Source organism: Colias croceus, chromosome 1 (genome assembly GCF_905220415.1).
Source record: "Colias croceus chromosome 1, ilColCroc2.1".
NCBI lineage: Eukaryota > Metazoa > Arthropoda > Insecta > Lepidoptera > Pieridae > Colias > Colias croceus.
This window is the reverse complement of record NC_059537.1, coordinates 14,648,578-14,672,629: the sequence shown is the minus strand read 5'-3', so window position 1 is coordinate 14,672,629 and position 24,052 is coordinate 14,648,578. Positions and strand designations below refer to the sequence as shown.

General features: G+C 33.0%; 1 protein-coding gene across 3 annotated transcripts in view; it reads right to left on the bottom strand.

Annotated features, from left to right (window-relative positions):
* LOC123705828 (zwei Ig domain protein zig-8-like) overlaps positions 1 to 24,052 on the bottom strand; it is a 349,179-nt gene that overhangs the window by 294,457 nt on the left and 30,670 nt on the right. For all 3 annotated transcript variants that reach the window (XM_045654869.1, XM_045654877.1, XM_045654885.1), the window contains exon 2: positions 13,141 to 13,271. In XM_045654869.1, coding sequence (XP_045510825.1) covers positions 13,141 to 13,204 — 64 coding nt within the window. In that variant the 5' untranslated portion in view covers positions 13,205 to 13,271. The remainder of the gene's footprint in view (positions 1 to 13,140; positions 13,272 to 24,052) is intronic.

Here is a 24,052-nt window from a genome sequence, read left to right as displayed (position 1 = left end):
TAAATTAAACAAAAACAAAATCTTACAAGTTTCTTTACACTTTAAAACTTTCAACTTAAACAAAAACAATGGTACCGTTCTACTTTAAATACTCATAACAAAATAAACCCTTAAGAAAACATTACATTTTCAAATAAAAGCAAAACTTACAAAACATTACAGAAAACTTTTCCATAATAACTTGGTTTAGATAAACTTAACACAAAAAAAAAAAAAACATTTCTTACGCTTGTTACACAAAATATAAATAAAGACTTTAAACAATAAACCTTATTGTTTTATTTAACCCATAACCTTTCCTTCTTAGTAGTGTAGTTAACACATACAACTTTAACATGTATCACAAGATAATAAACTTGAGCAATAAATCTTATAAAATAAACAAATCTTCCACCTTTCTTTCAAGCATAGTCTTTCATACACATTATTTTATTATAGAAAATATAAGTCATCAGAATAACCTGAAACAGATAAAAATGTTAAGACAAAAATATGAAACAGTATTTTTACCTCAAACTCGATCAGACCATTTCTTCATAAATTCAGCACAAGAAGATGTCTTCTTGGATCCCTCTCCAGTATCAAAAACTTTTTCAACATCATACCTGTCATTTCCCTTTATGCCTGTAATCTTATATGGACCAATAAATTTTGCTTTTAACTTCATAGATGTTCCAAATTGAGTCTTCTTAATAGCAACCAAATCTCCTATGTTGTATTGTATACTAGGTTTCCTTTTCTTGTTATAATGTTTCTTATTTTCTTCTTGTATTCTTAAAATCTGTTCTTTTGCTTTTTTTCGTGTTTCTTCTCTCCGAGCTATAAAACTAGATACATATTCTTCTTCTAGCATATGTACGAGTTCAATATCTTTTTTGTGTCGCATCTTCACTCTAGTACATTGCACTAAGTCTTTCTTCTTTAAAGTCATCTCAAATGCTTTGCAGTCTGTTACAATCTTAAAAGGTTTACCATGTAAGTAATGTCTGAACTTTTTAACTCCTTCTATGATGGCTAAAGCTTCCAATTCATAACTTGTGTACTTGCTTTCTGCCTCTGATGTTCTACGACTCATGAAATGAACAGGATGCAGCTCTCCGTCTTCTCTACTTCTTTGCATTAAAATTGCTGAATATGCTACACTCGACGCATCCGTGTGTAGTTCTGTTTCATCTTTAAAATCATAAATCTTGAGTACAGGTGAACTTGTTAAACTCTGTTTAAGCATGTTAAAAACTAATCTGTGTTCATCATAAAATTTAAAATTTGCATCTTTCTTCATTAAATCTGTAAGTGGTTGAGCAATCTGAGCATAATTTTCAATAAACTTTCGAAAATATGAGCACAGTCCTAAGAAACTATGTAACTGCTTGACATTCTGTGGTTCTGGAAATTTTAGTACAGCTTCAGTCTTGTCAGGGGAAGGCATGACCGTTCCATTTTCAATCACATGTCCAAGATACTCAACTCTCTTTACTAACAACTGCGACTTCTTCCAGTTGATATTCAATCCATATTCTGATGCTCTTTGTAAAACTTGTTTCAATCTCATAACAGCTTGCTGTTCGTCTCGAGCTGGAATCAACAAATCATCGATGAATATTATAATAATTCCCGCTGCAATCATATCTCTGAAAATTGTTGTAATTAATCTCATGAACACTTTAGGACAAGTAGCTAAGCCAAATGGTGCTCTCAAAAATTCATATTGTCCTGTCGGGGTAACAAAAGCTGTATATTTGCATGACTCTTCATTTACTTTCAAATGAAAATATCCATTCTTTAAATCTAAAGCTGAATATACTTTAGCGCTTGCTAATTTATCTATAAGATCGTCTACTATTGGAAGAGGATATTCATCCTTTAAAATCTTTTTGTTTAACAGTCTATAATCAATACAAATCCTAATTGAACCGTCTTTCTTTTTTACCAATACCAGAGGACTAGCAAAATCTGAATAACTTACCCTTATAATGCCGTCTTTTAACCATTCTTGTATCTGCTGGTCAACCTCGTGCTGCTCCTTAGGTGACAGTCTGCGTGGCCGCTGTGCAACAGGTGTCTCGTCCATCAAAGTTATTTTCAGTTCCACTGGAGCTTCCTTTGTTTGCTGTGGCATGTAGCTGTCAACTAACCTCACTACTTCATCTTTCACACTTTCATTACTTACTGTACCTACAAGATCAACAGTAGAAAAAAAACAATTAATTTTCGTCATCCAACTTTCATCTTTCGGAAAAACAAACACTGTTCCTTCATCCATTACCATAACAACATTGCTCAAGAACGCACGACCTACAATAGCACAGTAAGGCATACAGTTATTAGGTACAATATAAAATGTCTCTTGTTCGAAATCACGCCCGTCGATTCGTAACTTCACAATACAATGTCCAAGTGTTTTAACTTTTGCACTGCCGAGACCGGTGAGTACAACGTTGTTGTCGTATTTTGGGGTACACATCGATAAATAAACGTCCTCGTTGATCAAATTCACGTCGCTACCACTGTCCATGAGCGCTGTGGTTTCAGTATTATTCAAAACAATTTTTTTCAAACGCTTTTCTTCACTTTTCTTTGTTATTTCGTCATTGTTTACAATCTTCATAACCTGTTGAGACTTTTCATCTGTCAACTGATTAATAGAAACTTCATTGCAATTATAATCAATCATTCGTTCAATATTTCTTAAGCCGCCATCTTGACCGACAAACTTCAGATTGGAACCTGATTCGCCGATAGATCCGAACATCGTTCTTTTCATACTTCCGATTTGTTGCGATGGAATTTCGTTCTTATCGCCGCCGCTTGCGCTGACGCCATCTTGTTTATGAATGCTTCTACTTTGAAATTTTGATGCACCTGTTTTTTTCAAATCACATGCTGATGCTATATGTCCGTATGAGTTACAACGAAAACATTTAGCTCCTTTTTCTTTATTAGGACAGCTTGATGAGGCATGCCCGTGATCACCACAATTATAGCAACGTAATGTGTTTCTTACATGAGATGAATTCGAATATACACTTGTAGGCTTTTCTTGACGGTCTTGACTGGTACTAATTTTCTTTGTTTTTGATTTTACTAACTCATAAATTTTCAGCTTTTCTTTTAATTCCGCGTACGTTTTAATCCCATATAGCATAATCTTATTGTATTCATCATCGATAATACCGTCAACTATGTACTTTATAGTCACGTAATCCGCTAATTTGCCGCGCTTACCCATCTCCTTCATGATAAGTAGATAATCAATGCAGCTTTCATTCGCCTGTTTTTTTCTCGCACTCATTAATTCATGTACCGTTTTTGTATCCCACGTAGATGGAAATTCCTTTAATATTTCTTCCGCCAGCTCCTGCCATGTCTTGAATGGTCGTTCCGATTTAAGCCAAAGAAGCGCCGTCCCACTGAGTGATCGCCTGGCAACAAGAAGTTGCTGTAATGGTGTCCACTGAAATATTAATCCATTATCTTCGATATCTTGTATCCACTTTTGTACAGGGTAATTAGAGTCTTGTCCGGTAAATTTCGGTATAAGGTCCGCCGTCATGAATAATGTGTTCTGTTGCTGCTGCGTGTCGCCGCCATTTTGTCTAAATTCTTTTCGTCCTTCGTCTTCAATATTAAAACTGCTGCTGTTTCTCTTATCCTTTCTTCCCATTTTTGCGTCTTTCTTATAGTTGTCGTCTTATTGGAATACGTCTTATTAGTCGTCGTCGTCTTATTAACATGAAAAGTTGTACCACGCCGCGCCGCCTCGCCCGGTGAGATAACCTTACTTTCCCGCCGATCGTCTTTCCGTCGTAATCTTCGATTTTCCTCTTTCAATTGGACGAGCCCCCAAGATTGTAGGATCGGGGCTAAATGAAAAACACTTTGAACTTCTTGAGATTTATTTTCGGACCACAATCTTAATTTTTAGAAAACATCTTACAGAGAAACAGCCGTCTTCACCCACGATCCCAATGAAAAGAGACAGATCATTCCTCATTCGCTCTTTACTTCACATTCTCTAATTGATTCAATCATAGTCTATCGTTCTTTCATTCTAATCATCGTTCAGAAACTAATCTTACACACGTTAATAAACATCAATTAATCATACATCTCACCTTATCATCCCACATGAATGTCAGCGCACATTGCCCCGTCATTATCTGCAATTTTTTAAACTCGTTTTCTGTTTAAAAGATTACATGATTTTCTAAACATCCAGCGTGAATTTGTACACACACTATTCTTCTTCTTCTTCTTTTTTTCAAATGGCAATTCCCGATCCTAGTGAGGACGGATTCTGCCAATGTCAGGTTTTGAACGGATGGTCAGTTTAAGTTAATGCTCATGTTAAGCGTGCTCTCACACACTATTACCAAGATGCAAAGATCGTTGTAGAAGAATCGTCGCCTTACTCCATGACGTTACGGTATTAATGCCATGACGCGATCTTGAAATTTTACTCTAAACGCGCCTTAAGATGTTTCACTCATATTAATATTACGCAAATTAAATCATTTCGACCTTCGACGAAGCCTTCTTCCATTACACCATTTATGGTAATTATTTTTGCATGCTTGTATTGGCTAATCATGTTTGTGCTTTATTAATATAATTGTATCACCATTGAATACCATGTTTAAAGCAAAATAAAGATTTTATTTATTTATTTACACTGAAATTAAAACTAAACTAAACACTCATAAATAAAGAATAAATAAATGTGAATATGTAAAATTATATATTATTTTTAACTGTATGAGCAATATTTTTATTACAATTTTCTTTTATTTTACGTTTAATAACAGTTTTGAATAAAGAAATCATGCAATCGAAGTAATCCGCCCTAGCGATACTAGCGCGAGTGAGTGTGATGTCAGAGGCGCTTCGAATCTACAGATGTTTCGTCCTAAAACATGTAAACTTCAATAATCTATATCTCAGTCATTTATTGATGGATTTCAAAATTTTTTTCGGCCACTGATTAGTTTTGATCTATTTTTTAAGACTAATAAGGTGAATATACTATTTTCTATTTTTTTAAACTTTTCCATTTTTCCATACAAACAAAATTAATGTCATTGAAAAAAAAATTAAATACAAATAAATTCAGTATTTTCTGATTTTTTCCTTTGTACACTCACTATTACCTAGCTGATTACAAAATTTGAACTTTCTAGGTCATCTGGAAGTGGGTTAGGTTTTGTATATGTCTATAAGTCAGTCAGTCTTAAAAATTGCGATTTTTGGATATTAATATCTACGCAACTGTTTAATCTGTATTTATGAAATTTAAGGTTCTTGTTTATCTTGAGGTCCTCTTGATATGTACCAAATTTGGTTTATATAACTTAAATAGTTTTCGAGTTATAAGGGGGTGAAAAGTGGCTCGAAATGGTTCGTGTAAATATACACACGGCTGCTGCTCGCCAGTTCTCTTCGCTTGAACTCGGCTTGACACGCTGCCGCGTGTCTAGATTAGCCGGTTTGATGTCGCCGTTTCAGCTGTTATATATCTCTTTGTTCTGAGCTATTTACGATGTTGACTTTCTTAGAAAATTGGTTTTGTAATGTCCCAGGTCTGCATTTATCAATTTTACTACTGCGGTATTTAATCCAATAATAATTAATTGATAAGAATGACCTATGAAATCTTGTCGTATTAAAATGGGGGTCATATTTAAATCGGTTGAAATAACGATGAAATAATAATAATCAATCTCACATTTCCAAAAAAATATATTGCGTCCATTTTGTTTCAGTTGAAAAGATAGTTTAAGTTTAAATTACTTAAAACTAATATAACCTGTACTATTTCAGTTAGCTATTTCTGCTATTACTCAGCGCAGTATAAAGTTAAATGTATCGTACGATATTCAATTTCTAAATAATTTTCGAATAAAGTACTGGACATTTGCAGAATAAGCGACCATAACCCACGACATGTCTTACCAAGATGGCCAAACATAACACCCACATCCCATATCCATACTTCCAATAAAAAGCAACTTAGCGTAAAATATTCGAAAAGCTTAAAGCCACATTCGTAGGAGCGATTCACGTTCATACATAAAAACGGTATAAAATTTAAGCGACACTAATTCTTCGTCTAGTGAGCTTAAGGTATATTTTTATGTTCGATATTAAACGCATCTGCCGTCTGTGTAACAAAATTACGAGTGGTCGTGAAGAGACAGAAATATTAGCTTGTATATCAGATGAGATGCTTCGGGTTTTAGTGAAAGTCGAGTAACTGCTAAATTATTCGTCGAGCTCATGCGTCGATCTACCTTTGAGTTCATCATGGAATAGGATTATATTCATAAAAAATAATTGGACGTTATGGCGGCGTAATATGGAGTTTTTAGTGAAACTGTACTAAGTCACCATAATGTGAAATAAATATTCTTGTTTTGCTTATTGGTTTTAATCACTTTGTGCATTTGTGAGATATACTTACAAACATTTAATCAAATATATAGACAAATTGCTTTCATTGAGAAGATAGATTATGAAGATAGATAATAATTGTAATACTTTAGACGACTTAAATACAAAGACATCAGTATAGTACCGAACTTAATGTATTTTTCAGTTTTCAATAAGTCCAAACTTCTGAGCAGAACTCTAAAAGACGATGTAAACTTCTTAATAGTTCACAAACTACAAAACTATAGTAAACTATGTCCCGTTTATTTATTTTCTTTTATACCATATCTTTAAACTTTTCATAATAATTTTACGGTTTAAAATTCCAGAGCACTGTGTTTTTTTAGTCAGAAGAGTCAGAAAATTTTCAAGTCAAGTTTTTAAATATTCAACGCTAGTTATTCTATATTTTTAGCCGCGAAAAACTAAAACCACATTTCACTCCTTCGAGATTAAGATATGTTTATCTCGAGATCAAAGCAGATCCGTCAAGTTGAACCCTTTCATCCCTGCGCGGGAATTTCAAAGGCACCTTGGGTGAGTAATGAATTATCAGATACTGGGACAAACCTAGGCCTCTCGCTTGTGTAATGGAACTAAAAACTTTGTGACGCAACCGTGTTACGATGTTACAGTCAACGGTCACGGGCAAAACACTTTTGACTGCAAACATCAGCTAGAAACGATTTTGACCGGTGTCGTTAGCCAATAACGTTTGAAATGAGTCAGAGAATCTCTATTGATTACAAAATAAGTTAAATGTAATAAACAGTATTGATGTTTTTATTAAAACATAATATTAAAGCTTAGAGGAGGACATATAAACTAATTTTAGTTGTGAAAACAAAACACGAACGAGGTCAAAAAGTGGGTGGACATTTAAGAGCATCAGCTGTGGGCAGATCCTATAAAATACCCGATCCTATAAAAAACTAATATTTCTTTAACTAATTATAACAAAAGGTTTTATTTTCTGAGAGTAGACACATTTTTACTCCTTCACTTATTTTTTCACTAAATTTGTTTAATTGGGTTCAGTCAAACGAATATTCCATTTGATTTCTTTTATTTTCACATCGTCCTATATTATAATCATCATCTTAAGATCATTATATATTTGTAATAAACCTTGGAATTATGAAGCTTTACAGCGGATTATTATAAAAATTGTGGAGTAATGTGCTTTGAAACACGTTATGAGGAAAATCCTTACATATTCTGAAGTATTTCAGATTATATTGCACGATTTCATTTTTTTGTAAGACAGATTATATTATGATTACGAATGGGGTTCATATGTTTATGTTATGTTTTGTCACCATATTGCCTATTGCCACAGTATTAGGAAATAATATTGTAATACTGTGCTCTCGCTTTATAGACAGATAATGATGTCTCGACCAACGAATTTGAATAAATTTCCAAATAATATCAAACTCTTGACCTCTTGATTGCAATGCTTTCGCGCTAACCACTCAACAAGACGGCACTCGAATTTTTAATGAGTTACAAGTTATTGTTTTCACAAAATTCTTCAATTCTCAAAATTATCACGACCAATTAAAATAGCAATTAATTTCATTACAACGGATCGGAAACGAAATTAATAATTCACAACAATCCGCCTGTTATTATATTTGTTTAGCAAATTAAATCACAACTTTATCTAGACACGCGGCAGCGTGTCAAGCCGAGTTCAAGCGAAGAGAACTGGCGAGCAGCAGCCGTGTGTATATTTACACGAACCATTTCGAGCCACTTTTCACCCCCTAATAACTCGAAAACTATTTAAGTTATATAAACCAAATTTGGTACATATCAAGAGAACCTCAAGATAAACAAGAACCTTTAATTTCATAAATACAGATTAAACAGTTGCGTAGATATTAATATCCAAAAATCGCAATTTTTAAGACTGACTGACTTATAGACATATACAAAACCTAACCCACTTCCAGATGACCTAGAAAGTTCAAATTTTGTAATCAACTAGGTAATAGTGAGTGTACAAAGGAAAAAATCAGAAAATACTGAATTTATTTGTATTTAATTTATTTTTCAATGACATAAATTTTGTTTGTATGGAAAAATGGAAAAGTTTAAAAAAAAAGAAAATAGTATATTCACCTTACTAGTCTCAAAAAATAGATCAAAACTAATCAGTGGCCGAAAAAAATTTTGAAACCCATCAATAAATGACTGAGATATAGATTATTGAAGTTTACATATTTTAGGACGAAACATCTGTAGATTCGAAGCGCCTCTGACATCACACTCACTCGCGCTAGTATCGCTAGGGCGGATTACTTCGATTGCATGATTTCTTTATTCAAAACTGTTATTAAACGTAAAATAAAAGAAAATTGTAATAAAAATATTGCTCATACAGTTAAAAATATCTAATATATAATTTTACATATTTATTAACAACCCCTTTTTTTTTTTAGCCCCTTTTGACAACAGACGTTGCCGCACAGTACTTATCTAATTTTTAGGTTGTAAGTTTTTGATTGTGTAATAGGTATATTGTTTTAGTTTTTAAGTTTGTTTTTTTTTTCACCATGTTTTTGTTCTTACTTTTTTTTCTGTTTCTGTGCGGCTTGTATACTTTGTTGTCAATAAATGTTTCATTCATTCATTCATTCATTCATATTCACATTTATTTATTCTTTATTTATGAGTGTTTAGTTTAGTTTTAATTTCAGTGTAAATAAATAAATAAATAAATAAAATCTTTATTTTGCTTTAAACATGGTATTCAATGGTGATACAATTATATTAATAAAGCACAAACATGTTTAGCCAATACAAGCATGCAAAAATAATTACCATAAATGGTGTAATGGAAGAAGGCTTCGTCGAAGGTCGAAATGATTTAATTTGCGTAATATTAATATGAGTGAAACATCTTTAGGCGCGTTTAGAGTAAAATTTCAAGATCGCGTCATGGCATTAATACCGTAACGTCATGGAGTAAGGCGACGATTCTTCTACAACGATCTTTGCATCTTGGTAATAGTGTGTGTACAAATTCACGCTGGATGTTTAGAAAATCATGTAATCTAATAAACAGAAAACAAGTTTAAAAAATTGCAGATAATGACGGGGCAATGTGCGCTGACATTCATAACAAACAATAAAATATAGAAAATAATACTAAACAAACCATACAGAGAAACCGCAAGAAAAAAAAATCGTATATAAAAAGTATTATATTTATAAAGTAAATCAAATTTGCAGAGTAATTTTCTGTACAAAAAGTAATGATATCCCACCAAAAACATAAATGTAAAAATTGGAGCCGAGTTCAATCGTTGACTTAATTTTCCAAAAAAAGAAATGAGATCTAAATGTGTGCCCAGTTCTGCAGACAGTCCAGAAATTTATTTACAAAGATGTATTAAGTTCTTAGGTTGACTGAAAACTCAATTGTTTTATTTTCCCTTAGAGAACAATGTTTATTCCAAAATATAACTTTTTTAATTTGAATAATATAATTATTTTCACAAAGCAAACAACTAATGACCTATTGAACCCCATAATTTGATGAGGCTAGTTTTACATACTGTTTATATCTTGTGAGGTTCTAAAAACTAGCCTCATCAAATTATGGGGTTCAATAGGTCATTAGTTGTTTGCTTTGTGAAAATAATTATATTATTCAAATTAAAAAAGTTATATTTTGGAATAAACATTGTTCTCTAAGGGAAAATAAAACAATTGAGTTTTCAGTCAACCTAAGAACTTAATACATCTTTGTAAATAAATTTCTGGACTGTCTGTAGAACTTGGCACACATTTAGATCTCATTTCTTTTTTTGGCAAATTAAGTCAACGATTGAACTCGGCTCCAATTTTTACATTTATGTTTTTGGTGGGATTCGGTATTACCGAGTATATCTGTTTGTTATCGAAACGAAACATCTAAAATGTAAATAAAACTTTAACAATTTGCGATTGAGCGTTTCTCGCGTCTTATTACGATTGTTGTTATAGGCACGGCAATGTTACTGTCTGCTCCTTTTTTCTGTATTTTTGTCTACATTTGTATAGACTATGATAAATGATTTCGAAGAAGAAATTAGAAAAGATTGTAAATACTTGATGTTATTCTGGTTTATATTATATTGCTGAAGAGTTCACAAAGTGATGGAATGGAGATTGAGGAGGCGAGGTACTAACTAGTTCTTAAGTCGTTACGAATAGTAACTCTACTTCAGTCATTGTATCAGTGATTCTTTTATAAGTGTTAATATCAATTGAGAACTGTTCATTAACATTTTTGCATCCTCCAGTCATACCCTCGGCTTTTGACGCAAGTTAATCACTGAGACACCACTACTAACATATAACTGCCTCCTGTTTCATAAATGTTGTGATATTATTTTATAGTTCGCTCTTCGCTCGTGTTGAATAAAATTCCCATTGAAACGGTGTAAATGCAGTTCAAAGTAAATTGGTTCCCCCGTTGACACTGTTAACGGTTGTGTTGACAAACGAAGTGCTGCTAATAAAAATGTAGTTACATAGCTGGTTATTAATTTCAAAAACTAAGTACTGTGGTAATTAACAAACCCAAATAGATATTTCAATCAAATAAATATCATTTTAGTATTGCTGGTAAGACACAGAAGACTAATCACTTGTCCGTACAGAAAATCGATTGAGGTAACGGATTTCAAATGTATCGTTTCTTATATTTCATATTCCCTTCCTTTTCTTCCAACTTCATATTTTTCCAACGTTGATGAATGTTTCCTTGATAAAGGTAGATGAAAAATCTGCAAGAGATTAAATGGTTTCCCTGTTCAACAAAGCCTAAAAGCCTTTGCATAAATCTCATTTTCGCGACAATTTTTATGATAAACCTAATAATGATGCGGCGGGATTCGGTCCACCATTTTAACGGGCCGAATAGAAGCGCCTTACCCGTATTTACCAAAACAAAGCTGAACGGATTTCCGTCCCGGAGAAGGCCTAAGCCTAGGTTTTATTAAAGCCTACCTGGAATCCCCTCGCAGCTCAAACAGACGCTTACCGCCGAGCCTCTTCTAAAATATGCGATATTCCTGAAGGAAATTCATAGCTTTGTGCAATGAAATAGCCGGCATATTGGCATTTTATTAAATTCACATGCTTTACGATTTCGTTCATCCCTAGTGGATTGTTTTCAATTCCCAGAACTTTTTGAAGAGGAATTTTATAATTCTCTTTTGGAATGTTTATTATCCTCTTCCTTCCAAAGAATGTCTTATATACGAAAAACTTTACTACTTAGGATATTTAAACTGATTTTATCTTTACATAATTCATCTTCTTCTGTTATACTGGACTGTACATACTTTTCTTTGTTTGTCTTCCATCTGTATATTTTAATGTTAATTGTGTGTGTGAAATTAATAAATCTATGTACTAACTCGAATCTATTCGAAATAAACACACCACTAGAAACTAGATTATATATTTGTGTAATCCATTAATCTCAGCAATTCGTAATTGAATTGAAATTATGTTTTTCTAAGAATTTTAAACTTTTGGACCGTTTCTTAAGTACAAAAGCGTGAATAAGATCAATCCAATCCCGGATTTTTGAATAACTGCGACAACAGACGTCTATAAAAAGACAAACTTCAAAGTATAAGCGATAAAGTTATCTGGTTTCAATTTCTTCGCGAAACTTCACAATAAAAGGAAAAAAGACAGGAAAAGAGAATATCTCCAACTTCTTGAGGGTTCCGCGAAATTAAATGATAAGTTGGTCAAAACTCAATACGTACCTAAAGTATGGATGGACAATTTGTATAATATGATTTAGTTATAATTGTTTATTTTATATGACTCCCAGATTTCGTTGATAATAATAATAGAGCGTAATAAATTGCAGATAATTTATGAACTAGGTACTCGAAAATACTAAAACAAAGCGACACAAAGTGAACACAAATACTCTCGTAGCAATACTGCAATGTAGGTTCAGTAAAATTGAGAAATCCGGTGAAAACAATAACAGTTATTTGCTAGCTGTTCTTGACATTACTCTGAGCTTGTTCTGTTATCTAAGAGGAACCCTAAAACACAACACTCGACTAAAATGTAAGTCAAGGGACGGCCTTATTGAAATTGAGGGACAAGAAAGGTCCAAATGAATAACTAAAATCCGTTGAATTTTTCGTAATCTTTGAAAGTTGCGAGCTCTCGTCTGCAGACTTCGTTATGTATTTATTTGAAGGTAAGACGTTTTCAGTGTAATGTTTGTCTTGAATACATACTTGGATGAACATTTATTTCGCAAGTTCTATAACTTATTGATGAAAAGTTTATTACTTAGATTTATTGGACAGAGTTTCATGAAGCTTAATGCTCAGTCAATATTTTGAAATTATATTTGCTAGGTTGAATTTACTTTATAAAAAATATCACATAAAAACTAAGATAAATAATTCGACTTATTCCCACAATAGTCAGGCAACTATGTATTTTGATAATTTTACAAAAGTAAGCACTTGGTCAGCCTGAACCCTCGTAGCAGATCTGTGTCCTTAACGATGGCGAAGATGAATTTACGAACACCTGTAAAACACGATAAAATAACATGCTAAAAAACACAAACATTACTCATTACAATTTTAGCGGATGATTTTTAACAATTTTTGAACAACCTATTCATGACGTAACATAAAAGAGATCACCTTAACGTTAAGGGCAAGTACATACCAGGCGGCGAGAGGTGCGTCAGACACAGCAGCAGGAGACGCGCGACGGGCTGCGCTCGAAGCATCGCTAGCGCCCCGCCCCCGCGCGCATTCCCCGCTCACACCCGCGCATACACCGCACGCTACACGCACCTGTAACAATAAAATGCTTTATTACGAACGATTGTTTGGAAATCATGTATCTAGTACCTACTAACGTAATGACTACAGCTTCATTACTTTTCTTTGAACAAATTGAATAAAATAAATAATCAAAATACACAAAAAACGATACGTTAATATCGTGCCAATTATACATAAAATGATCATAATAATACGCAACAAATTACAAAGAAGATTAAATAAAACAAAGTAGATTACCAATACGCATGTCGCTACATTAAAATTCATAATTACCATCGAAATGTCTGTATGTATTTCATTTTCACCGGATTAACTCCGATCGCTTGTGATAAAATCCAAATCATAGATGAAATAAATACGACGCCGATTTTAATACGAAAAATTATTTTTAAAGGCGTTAATTAAACCCTCGCGGAAAATGTTAATTTTCGCATGATATCGATCTTCGCCGTCAAAGGATTTTTAATTATACATGCTTTAATTATTCGTGTGATGCATCAGTTGTCATAGGTTTGGCGACAAAGAGACACATTCATTACGCGAATATAAATAAACAGTGAGGTCAAAACTGTGAAATTTTAATAATAAATATAAAGAAGATGGATGTGTTTATTGTTTCAAAAGAACGGTAAATGAACCAGAGGGCTTGCCCAGATTAAAAATAAAGGGCCTATTCTTAAAGAGCACAGAAGGAATTTATTTGACAGATGCAATAAAAAAATCTACATTATCTTTGTCTTTAACATTTAGAATTCATTTAACAATCATGTGTGTATAAATACTGTTAATATCAATCGTTAGATAATATATTATGTAGTTTTCTATATTGTATAAATTCATTTCACAGACTAAGGGCCGATTTTTCAATGCCCAGATAAACAGCTAGATAGACTTTATTCTTCAGTTAACAAAATATTCAATTTTTCAATAGACGAATAGGACTTATCTATCGAATAACTACGTTATTTGAGGAATAAATCTATCTGCTGCTCCAACGGCCAGATAGCGTGCTATTCGACGATTAGACGTTTGAGTTGACAACTGACGCGTCAAATTTGGGATATTTTCGTATGTAATAACATAGAGCGTAGAATTTTTACAATAAATCCTCTTTCTATAAAATAATTATCAATTAAAATCATATTGAAATTGATGTTTTTGATAGTACTGATGATCATGCCATTGAAAATTTGCCGGACGCTGCCTTTATGTCGTTTCCATCGTAAAATATATAAATTTTAACACAAATTTAATCAAAACTCTTTACTCGAATCAAAACAATAATCAACAATCATAGAACACAAGATAAACTTAAAATGCACTCCTGACGTGAGTCATAATGACGGTTGTTGACATATTGCAAGTTGACTCTATCCCGCTCTAACCTGACTAATTTAATATGTTTGTTTCGCCACTCCAAGAGCAGAGCTGCCAATATGGAAATATTTGGTCAGATAGTTATTCATCAAATAAATCACGATTGAAAAATAGGCGAGCCGTTATGAGTTAGATAAGCAATTGAATAAATCTATTCGAGGGGTAGTTATTAGACTGTTTATCTGGGCATTGAAAAATCGGCCCTTAAAGTAATAACAAATACCAATAGATTACATAAAGGTATTTATCAATAGTATCATGAGCAAACCACATATCCATTGTTTGAACATCTTATATTGACAGGCTAATAAGCCCTAAATATAGGACGAGGATAGAATTACCTGGAACGTCCTAATTTTCTATAGAACATCGATCTTATTAATTCATGATAAATACAACGAAAATCTAATATTCTGGCCGATTCCGTGAAATCGGCCAACTAAATCTGAAATAGAATAATGATAACTAGCAAATATGTATAACAATAATTATTTATCTTCGTTCGTTTACGAATAATACGAATTTATAAATTATTATAATACTTACGAACCAATTTCACAGGATTTGAGAAACATCATGAGCATAATGTTATTCATCACAGTTGATAAATGTTACATTGTCAACAAATGCAGTTTAGGCAATTAAAATCATGTTTGTAAAAAATTTCGCATGGACCTTCGTTTCAACGATTACATTGAAGGGATTTACATAGTCCAACTCACGAGCTTTATAAATATGAGAACGTGTTAGTTTACCCCCAAGTATAGTACTATTGCTACTCTGAACAGGGAATAAAATAACAAATGATTCTATTATACCTATTTCCTAAATTTTCTGTTCGAAAAAGTCCCAATATAATAAAACCGCGTTACAAAACAAGTCTTTATCAACAACTTGGGAGATGAAGGATTATCAAACACAAATCTGCGAAGTAGTGACACAGCCCCATTGCTCTGTTTACGGACAAAAGATTAAAAACTTTATTCGTACAGAGAATCGCTTAATCAAAATGTCGGCAGACAAAAGCTGTGGGAAGCCGAAATATTTTAATAGGCACAACGGACTGACTCATTCATCATATACGACTTGCTTTTTAAATTGGGATGCTTTAAATGTTTTTTTTTTTCAGTTATTTCAATGAATTATTTCGGAAAACATATGATTCAGATTATAAAAGGTTAAGTTTTATAATAGTGCCTTTATCAGATGGCAAATTAAACCCTAAGGTGCAATCTATTGTGTAATTGATAAAATGTTTTAATCTATACATATAATAAATCTGTAGAAGGGTCAATTCTGTACATTGAAAATATTGAAAAAATAAATAGCAGGGGGTGTTACTGGATCGATACCAAACCCAAATATGTGATTAAAAAAATTTTTGTCTGTCTGTCTGTCTGTCTGTCTGTCTGTCTGTCTGTCTGTCTGTCTGTCTGTCTGTCTGTCTGTCTGTCTGTATGTGAAGGCATCACGTGAAAACTAGCGGTTCGATTTCGATGAAACTTGGTATAATTATACCTTATTATCCTGGGCGTAAAATAGGATACTTTTTATCCTGGAAAAATACGTAGAAAAAAAATTAATCTTAATTTTTCAGTTTTATCCATAGACGTTGTTCCGTAGAACCGCGAACACACGTTGCGTATTATTATAGGCCTAGCCGTATTTGGGAATTAGGTCCAATAGATATTTATAAGATGTTATTGACAGAGGTACTCAAAATGGAGAAATAACCATCCACGCGAAGACCGACATCCGCGCGGACGGAGTCGCGGGCGGAAGCTAGTAATAATTAAATGATATCACATCAAATAAAGTAAATTATTTTATCTAATTATAAAATTAAAAAAATCCATCTCCTTTACGATAAGAATTGTAAGATTTCGACTCATTGGATATTATTGAAACCTTATGAGTTAAAAGTATTCAAGGAAAGTAATAATTATTATCGAATGTATACAAGATTTTAATACAGAGCAATGACAGTGATTTGTCTTCATTATACAGGCTCGTAAGACGTGCCCATTACACCCACTGCTTTGTTGAGCCTAGCGAGAAATGGGGCACACGACACGGCTGAAATTGGGAAAGAAATCCCTTTTCATCTTTCATTTACCTTCCTAATTGAAGTCCAGAGTAGCCGAGTGGGGCAGGGAGGTATTACGGTCATATGTACGCTCAATACATTAATGTAATCATACGAATTTTGCGCTTATCCAAAGGAGTCGCACAAGGTTCCGTACTTGGACCGAAGGTATAAATATTTAATTATTGTAATTTTGTTTTGAATTATTTACATTATTGATTTTAAGAAACTGTTATGCATGAACAAGTTTAAGAACTTTTTTAAAAAATGGGCATGGGAATGTAAATTGTTTATTAATTATACGAGTATAATATTATTATAACGTATGTACATTGTACAAATGCATGCTATAGAATATAGATTGTTAACGTGGAAGTTAATGACGCACAATTAAAGTATTGATACAAATATTATTACTAGTACTTTTTCCTGTAGGTATCAACGGTATTTTTAAATAAATAAAAAATGTTGTGTGGTTTTATGAAACCACGGTAAAAGTGAAACTGTTCGAACGGTTCCGAACACTGCTTTGTGTAGCGCATGTCGCGCGATACACGCGACATGCGCTACACAGACCAAAAAGTTTGAGACGATGTAATAAAAGTTTCACTTTAAAAAATACTATTGTGCGAAACTATTTAACTATTTTATTCCAGCACAATCCCAAATATCTTCACCTACTTCAAACAACGACAATTGACCAAGAAGTATATTTCTCGTCAATTTCTTTTCAACATTTATATCCGCTATTTTCCTCAATTCACTCATAACTTTGTTGGGAACAAATTAATCATTGTATAGAGGCAACTGTTAATAGGATCGGAGTCAGTTGACTTTTAATGGAAATTTATAAGGTTAAAGAATATACACATTATCTTTTGAAAGTTGCCTCTGGTAATGGACGTCGAACCGCCAGCCTGCCCTTAAACTTTTCGTGTGATCCTACAGCGCGAGTTTCTCGTTTCAAAAACTCATTACTGTTTAATATAAACTTTGGAAAGGCTTCGTTTTGCTCGCTTGTAATTTTGCGTGACATTCTACCTCTGAAGGAGTTATAAACAAGTACGCAATCAAAATTTGAAGAGTGACGTGTACTAGAAATGGAAACAAGATTTAAAAATTTAATCTACACAGTTACTCACAACACTAAATCAACTATGCTGAACATATGTAAAAACAAATCAGATTCTTATATCTTGATCAAACACAAACGTGGAATGTAGAACAGAGTAATACTACTGCAAAATATAATAGCCATGATATTTCATGGTAATACTTATAGAATTCTTCTGCAAGGGGGCTAATATCTCATTAGACAGTCATATAAATAACGAAGATTTACATTACAATAATTTCTAAAAGCGGGTAATGTCACACAGAGGAGAGCCACTTCACATATTACTGAAAAAATAAGATAATAAAACAAGAAACAACTCATCCATATTTTACACATATTGTGATTTATATTTCCAAAGATTTCAGGTTAATTCTGTAAATGTGCGAACCGCGATACATCGAGATGTTCTTGTTTGTCTTTTATCTGTTATTGACGACAAAAACTATAACCCAAGTGCCATAGAAATCCATAAGTGATGAATTATTGTGCTCTGGAAATGAACGTTGAACATTTTCCTTAAGGGTCGGCGAATGTGGAAAACATAATATACTTATTTCTGCTCGTATTGGTGGAGATAAAGTTGCATTTTGTCGCTGAAGAGAAACGTTTGTTTTCGTCATCTTTTATCTTTTTTGCGGATATGACAATAAATTTACTATCCTGTTTTAGTGTTATATTAATTATACTCGTTCAAATATAAATGAAACGTTGTATATTCTAATTTGCTATTAAAATACACAAGAGCAGCCCACAAGTTTTGTCTTAATTTCCAAAGTTGGTAACTAAATTCAGACCTAATTCTGTTTAACTAAGTAAGTAAATAACATTTTTGAAAGTGGGCGCCGCTCGAGGCGCCTAGTTAAACAAAATAGACATGTTGTTATTTCTGTACAGACACAACAATGGACACTCTTCTTGAGCAACTCGGGACCTCGTTTGCATTTCACTCATAAATATAATCCAATTTACACGAAATTCCCGAAATACTAACAAACGTCGCAAAGGCCTCAAATGTTTTGTACATTTTCTTTTGTTTCTGTTATTTTGCCGCAACGTGAGTGATTCTTTGCCTGCGAAATGGGTCAAGGGTACAAACTTACAAGAGTTTGCAAAAAGATCGAAAAATCACAGCGCCATTCAGCACTCGGGACGTGAAAAATGTAGCACGAAACAACTGTAAAGTCCAAAACAATTTGTGAAAATTGACTACCGACTGCATGTTAAAATAGCTTGTTCCAGCGCGCTGTTACTGCAATGCTTAACGAACAATGTACAATTGTGCAAGGTTAAGCCTCACTAACTACTTTGTTATTTTTTCCTTTCTTCTGTTAAATAGCAGGATAATAATATGATTAAGTAAGCCCGCCGTAAACAACGCCTCTTATGTACGGTTGGCTTATTTTCTTTGGTTCTAGTACAGTTAATAATATATTACGCCAGGTAATGAAATGAATTTGTAACAAGCAAGAATTATTTATTAATCTTTTGTGATACTTAACCATTAAAAAGGTAAATTGTTATTCAATTTCGGGATTGGATCAGAAAAAAAAAGGAATTTTTAGGAGAAAAATGATATGTTTCTAACATAACACGTAATTTAAAAATAATTGATTCGAAAAGTTATAAAAGAAGTAAACGGAACCACAAATTCATAAATCGCAAATTGAGCTAAATTAAGAATCCCGTTTCGTTCAAAGTCGGTTGAATACATCACAGTGAAATTAGCAACATAACACATTTACATCTGTACTTCAATTTGTCACATAAATTTGCGAAGGTATTCGCCCAGCGGAACTTTCTTGCCGACGTAAAACTCCCGAACTTAAGTCACAAGATAAATTATGCTCTTGGTTTTAGCGCGAGATTGAAACACGAAGAATGTGGAGCTGTTATGTGTTTATTGCTACAGTACTAATGTTAAATTCGCAGACATTATGGGCCATTCGGACAAATTACTACTTGCGCTTGGCGCATAGACTGCGGGGTGTTTTCTGTTGCTACAATATTATAGTACGTTCAAAACAGGATACCAGAAGTGTTGTGAATATTAGCAGAGCTAGTCAAAGTTTTCAGCTCCTTAATACTTTCGAATCGAACTTTATAAACAATATAAGCAATAGAACGAATTGGTGTATTTGTACACAAATGAAGTTTGCGATATGATTCGTCCCTAACCAAGCAAAAACAATAGCGATTTATTGGAGACCTTAGATATCCGTGCAGACAATGTAAATCGAGCAATCTAAGCTTCCCACTTCATCTACGTCGTCATACTCGGGTGCTACTACTTCATGGAAAGAAAAATCTTCTGTTTTCGAAATTGACAAGTTTACGTACCAAGAAAGTTATCAAGAATTTTCAATAAAGAAGAAAGAAAAACATCCCAAACAATATCCCAAGCCCTAAAACGTGAACCATTAATGGTTAATGATCATAATAAAGACGTTGAAGATGTAACGTCTACTAGCAGATATGTTCATACGTTTATCCAAAGTTTACGGGACCTACTTGTAAAGACTATACAATCTTAACAGCATTACCGGATCAGCTACATTTATGACCAATTTATGGGTCTCGGATCACTATTGTTCATCTTGTACTTAATTAACTACCCTCGTAACTCGAAGAGTCCATGTCTTCATTTTATGAACCCTTCGTTAGGGCGATAAAAAAGGTCTATTGAGCAGATGGGTTATAGGTTGTTGGTTAAGATTGTTAAGGATGGCTTCAATATAAAGGCCATGGGTATCGGAATACTGCAGTGTTGTGTACAATCTTGGTGATGAACATTATGTTTGGGAAATCAGGTGCTTAGCAAGGCGACAGGTAATACAAATCAAACTGCTCATCAATTTTGGTCCACTGCAAAAGAGCAGATATAATTATAGGATTTAATAAGAACTTTATAGTCCAACTAGCTGTGCCCGCGACTTCGTCCGCGTGGAAAATTGACTTTGGATAGTTTTCCCACGATAAAAAGTACCCTATTAGACCAGGGTAGATAATTTTTGAAACAAAAAAAAATCGCAATAGGATGAAAAGGAAAAATAAAAGGAAAAATAAATTACGGTCAATCCGAGTTCGGGAAGTAGGAGGGGGGGAGCTTTTAAGATAAAAAATGGTTTCTCGCGATTTCCGACAAAACTACAAGTCCTACGGAAAAAAGTTCAACGGCAAAGTTGTAGGTAATAAAAAGATCTACAACCTTTGTATTTTCAATTTTTTCACATAACCTCAAAATTTAGGTCAAAAATTGAAAAAAACCAAGTTGTTGGTTTTTTTATTTTAATAAGTTTTTTATTAAATTTTTTATTTTAAAATTTGGTGGAAACTTACTTTATTATGTCCCAAATACACTGTAATTTATTTGATTTAAAATATTTATTTTATCGCCTTATTTTGAATTAATACCAAAAAAACAACCTAATTCTCAATCGAAAACTCACCCGTCAAAATATCGGCTTTTTTCAAAAACTTGGGGAGCCTTTTGTTCATTGAAATCTCTACTTTCATATGGTGTAAAAAATAAACATTACCTTCTTATTCTTATTCTTAAGTGTGCACAGACTTACAAACAAACATATTTCTCGATTTATTTTTAAAAATTTATTACGGCCATTTTACTCATTAGGCTGATAAGTAATTTCGATATCAGTTTAAAGTTTTTTGTTATCTGTTATACTTACGGAAAAATCGCCTGTGCACACTGAAAGATTACATTTTTTTTGCATATTTTCTCTTGTCTCGGCTTTTCGGTAATATTTCAAAAGAAAAAAAAGCATCTGTTGTAAGCAACGATACAACAGTCAACAAATATTTTACAGCATATTCAAAAGCAGAATGAGGTGAGAGGTCCCAGAAGGGATCTCGAAGTTCGAACCTCGGCTTGGGCTGCAGTCGCTTGTGTGGAGGAGGCCGGAACTCGGAAGGACCCTAGTCGGACGGGGAGTAGGAGCGGATCGATCGGTCTTTATAATATAACCTTTTGCGAACGAAACGATAGCGCGATTCGATAATTCTAATTCGATACTAACGCCATCTAGTTAGGTAAAAGGAAACATTTTTGTATGGTGATAAAATATTATTAGATATAATAATAGAATATATCTGTCATAATAGAATATATCTGTGGGTGTGTAAAAAAAATCCAGCTAGTTTCACACTTATGTTTATAATTAATTTTGCAACATGAAAATATATTAATTACCAAGCAATACAGATAATAAATACTGAACAAAAGTCAATGTTTATTTCGTACTAACGACATGTTATTGATGAAGAAATGATAACTATCAAAAACTGACTTTTTCTATGATACAATATACATGGCATATTTTTTAAATTATCTTGCTCAAATCTGTTCAAGATTATGATTTATGAGGGTTTTGTTGGAACTTGCAATTGTCAAAACTGAAGTATTACATTAAAACTTTTATGCAAAAAATGCACATTACAATTAATAAGTTTACAAATTTAACTAACAACAAACAATTTAATTTTATCGAGTTGATTATTACCTTTTGTCCCGGTTGCCTAGAAGAAATTATTGCTTAGTAATAGGTGGCCTAATAAATATACTGTATTTTTGTATAAAATCGTAATATAATTTCTTTTTTGTATAGTTTGATTAAAATTAAAGAGTCAAATAAATAAATAAATAAAAAAAATTATCATTTTCCAATAAGTGATTTTAATAAAATCTCATAGATGGCGCTGTTACAAAATTAACATTATACAACTTCCTTTTTAAAACTATGTTTCTCTTCCCAAGTTACATAAATGGCATAATTTTTATAGTGTCAATCTAGATATTGTCAAACAACATTTATATAATATGCGTCATTTGATTATTAATTTCCAATAACACTTCATAGATGGCGCTGTTTCAAATTTGTCTTTATACTACTAAGATTCATTAAACTGTTTCTCTGCCAAAATTACGTAAATGACGTAGTTTTTATAGTGTAAAGCTAGATAATAGCGTGGCTTACTCAAAAACAACATTTAAACATGAGTCTTTAGATTGTACGCTGTCGTAATACACGGAATACGTAAGAAAAATAAAGGTTCACAGCTCCTCCCCCGTAGGTGATAGCTTGATAATATGTAGCCTATAGCCTCACCCGACCTGTTAGTAATATTCATGCAAAATTTGAAGTTAATCTATGCAGTACTTTTCGAGATTAGCCCAGACAACCATACAGACAAACAGACAAACAGACAAACAGACAAACAGACAAAAATTCTAAAAACTATGTTTTTGGCTTCTATATCGATTATAGATCACGGCCCAAGTATTCTTTTAAAAAAATATTCAATGTACAGTTTTGACTTTCCTACGATTTTATTATATGTATAGATGAGCAGTTTTGTTTTGCAAAATGAAACCCTATTTGTAAGGCCGTAACTAACTAATTAGTAATTTTAGCAGCTACGCTGTTTTCTAAAAGTTACTTCGGAACTCCAATACTGAACAACTTTCCAATTTAAGGGTAACGTACCAATTCTTGACAGTATTGACTGGAAAATAAATTGTTTACTTTATATCGGGTCGCTCTGTAATTGGCCCGTAACAGAATTTATCGAAAGATCCGAGTCACGGCCAGTTGATCCCAACAGCAATAATACTGTCGTAACCTGGTATGTAGGAGTGTGTAAAATATAACTTTATAGATATCGGTACCGATGGCAACGGTAGGAACGTAACGGTTATCCAAACGGTTATTTGCCGTGCTAAGCAGGCTATTTATGTAACTCCTTATTTCTCTAAAGCATAACTATTATTTTGCATTAGACTTTATAGACACATTAGATGTTACTAAATCTTTTACATGTGCATTTAATAAAATATGAATTTGCACTTGGTCTGCACTTGTTGAATATTAATTTTCCAATGAACATTGATGAGAAAATATCCAAAGAAAACAGAAAGAACTTACGAAGTACATTGTAGGAAAGGAGCAAGGGTTATGATGTCTAAGGACCTATTCAAACGTAAAGAAAACCCTTGAAGCTAAATTAGTATCGAGGCAAAGCCTGTTTTTATTAAATAGTAAAACTTTCATACAATTTTGTAACTTATTTATCAGGCACTGGGGAATATAACTAAAGCGTTCATTATAAGTTTCAGCCTCCCTCTAGCGTCATTAGATTTACGATTTTGTTAACCCTTAACCCAGTTTTTCAACATTCGCTAATAATATACGAGGT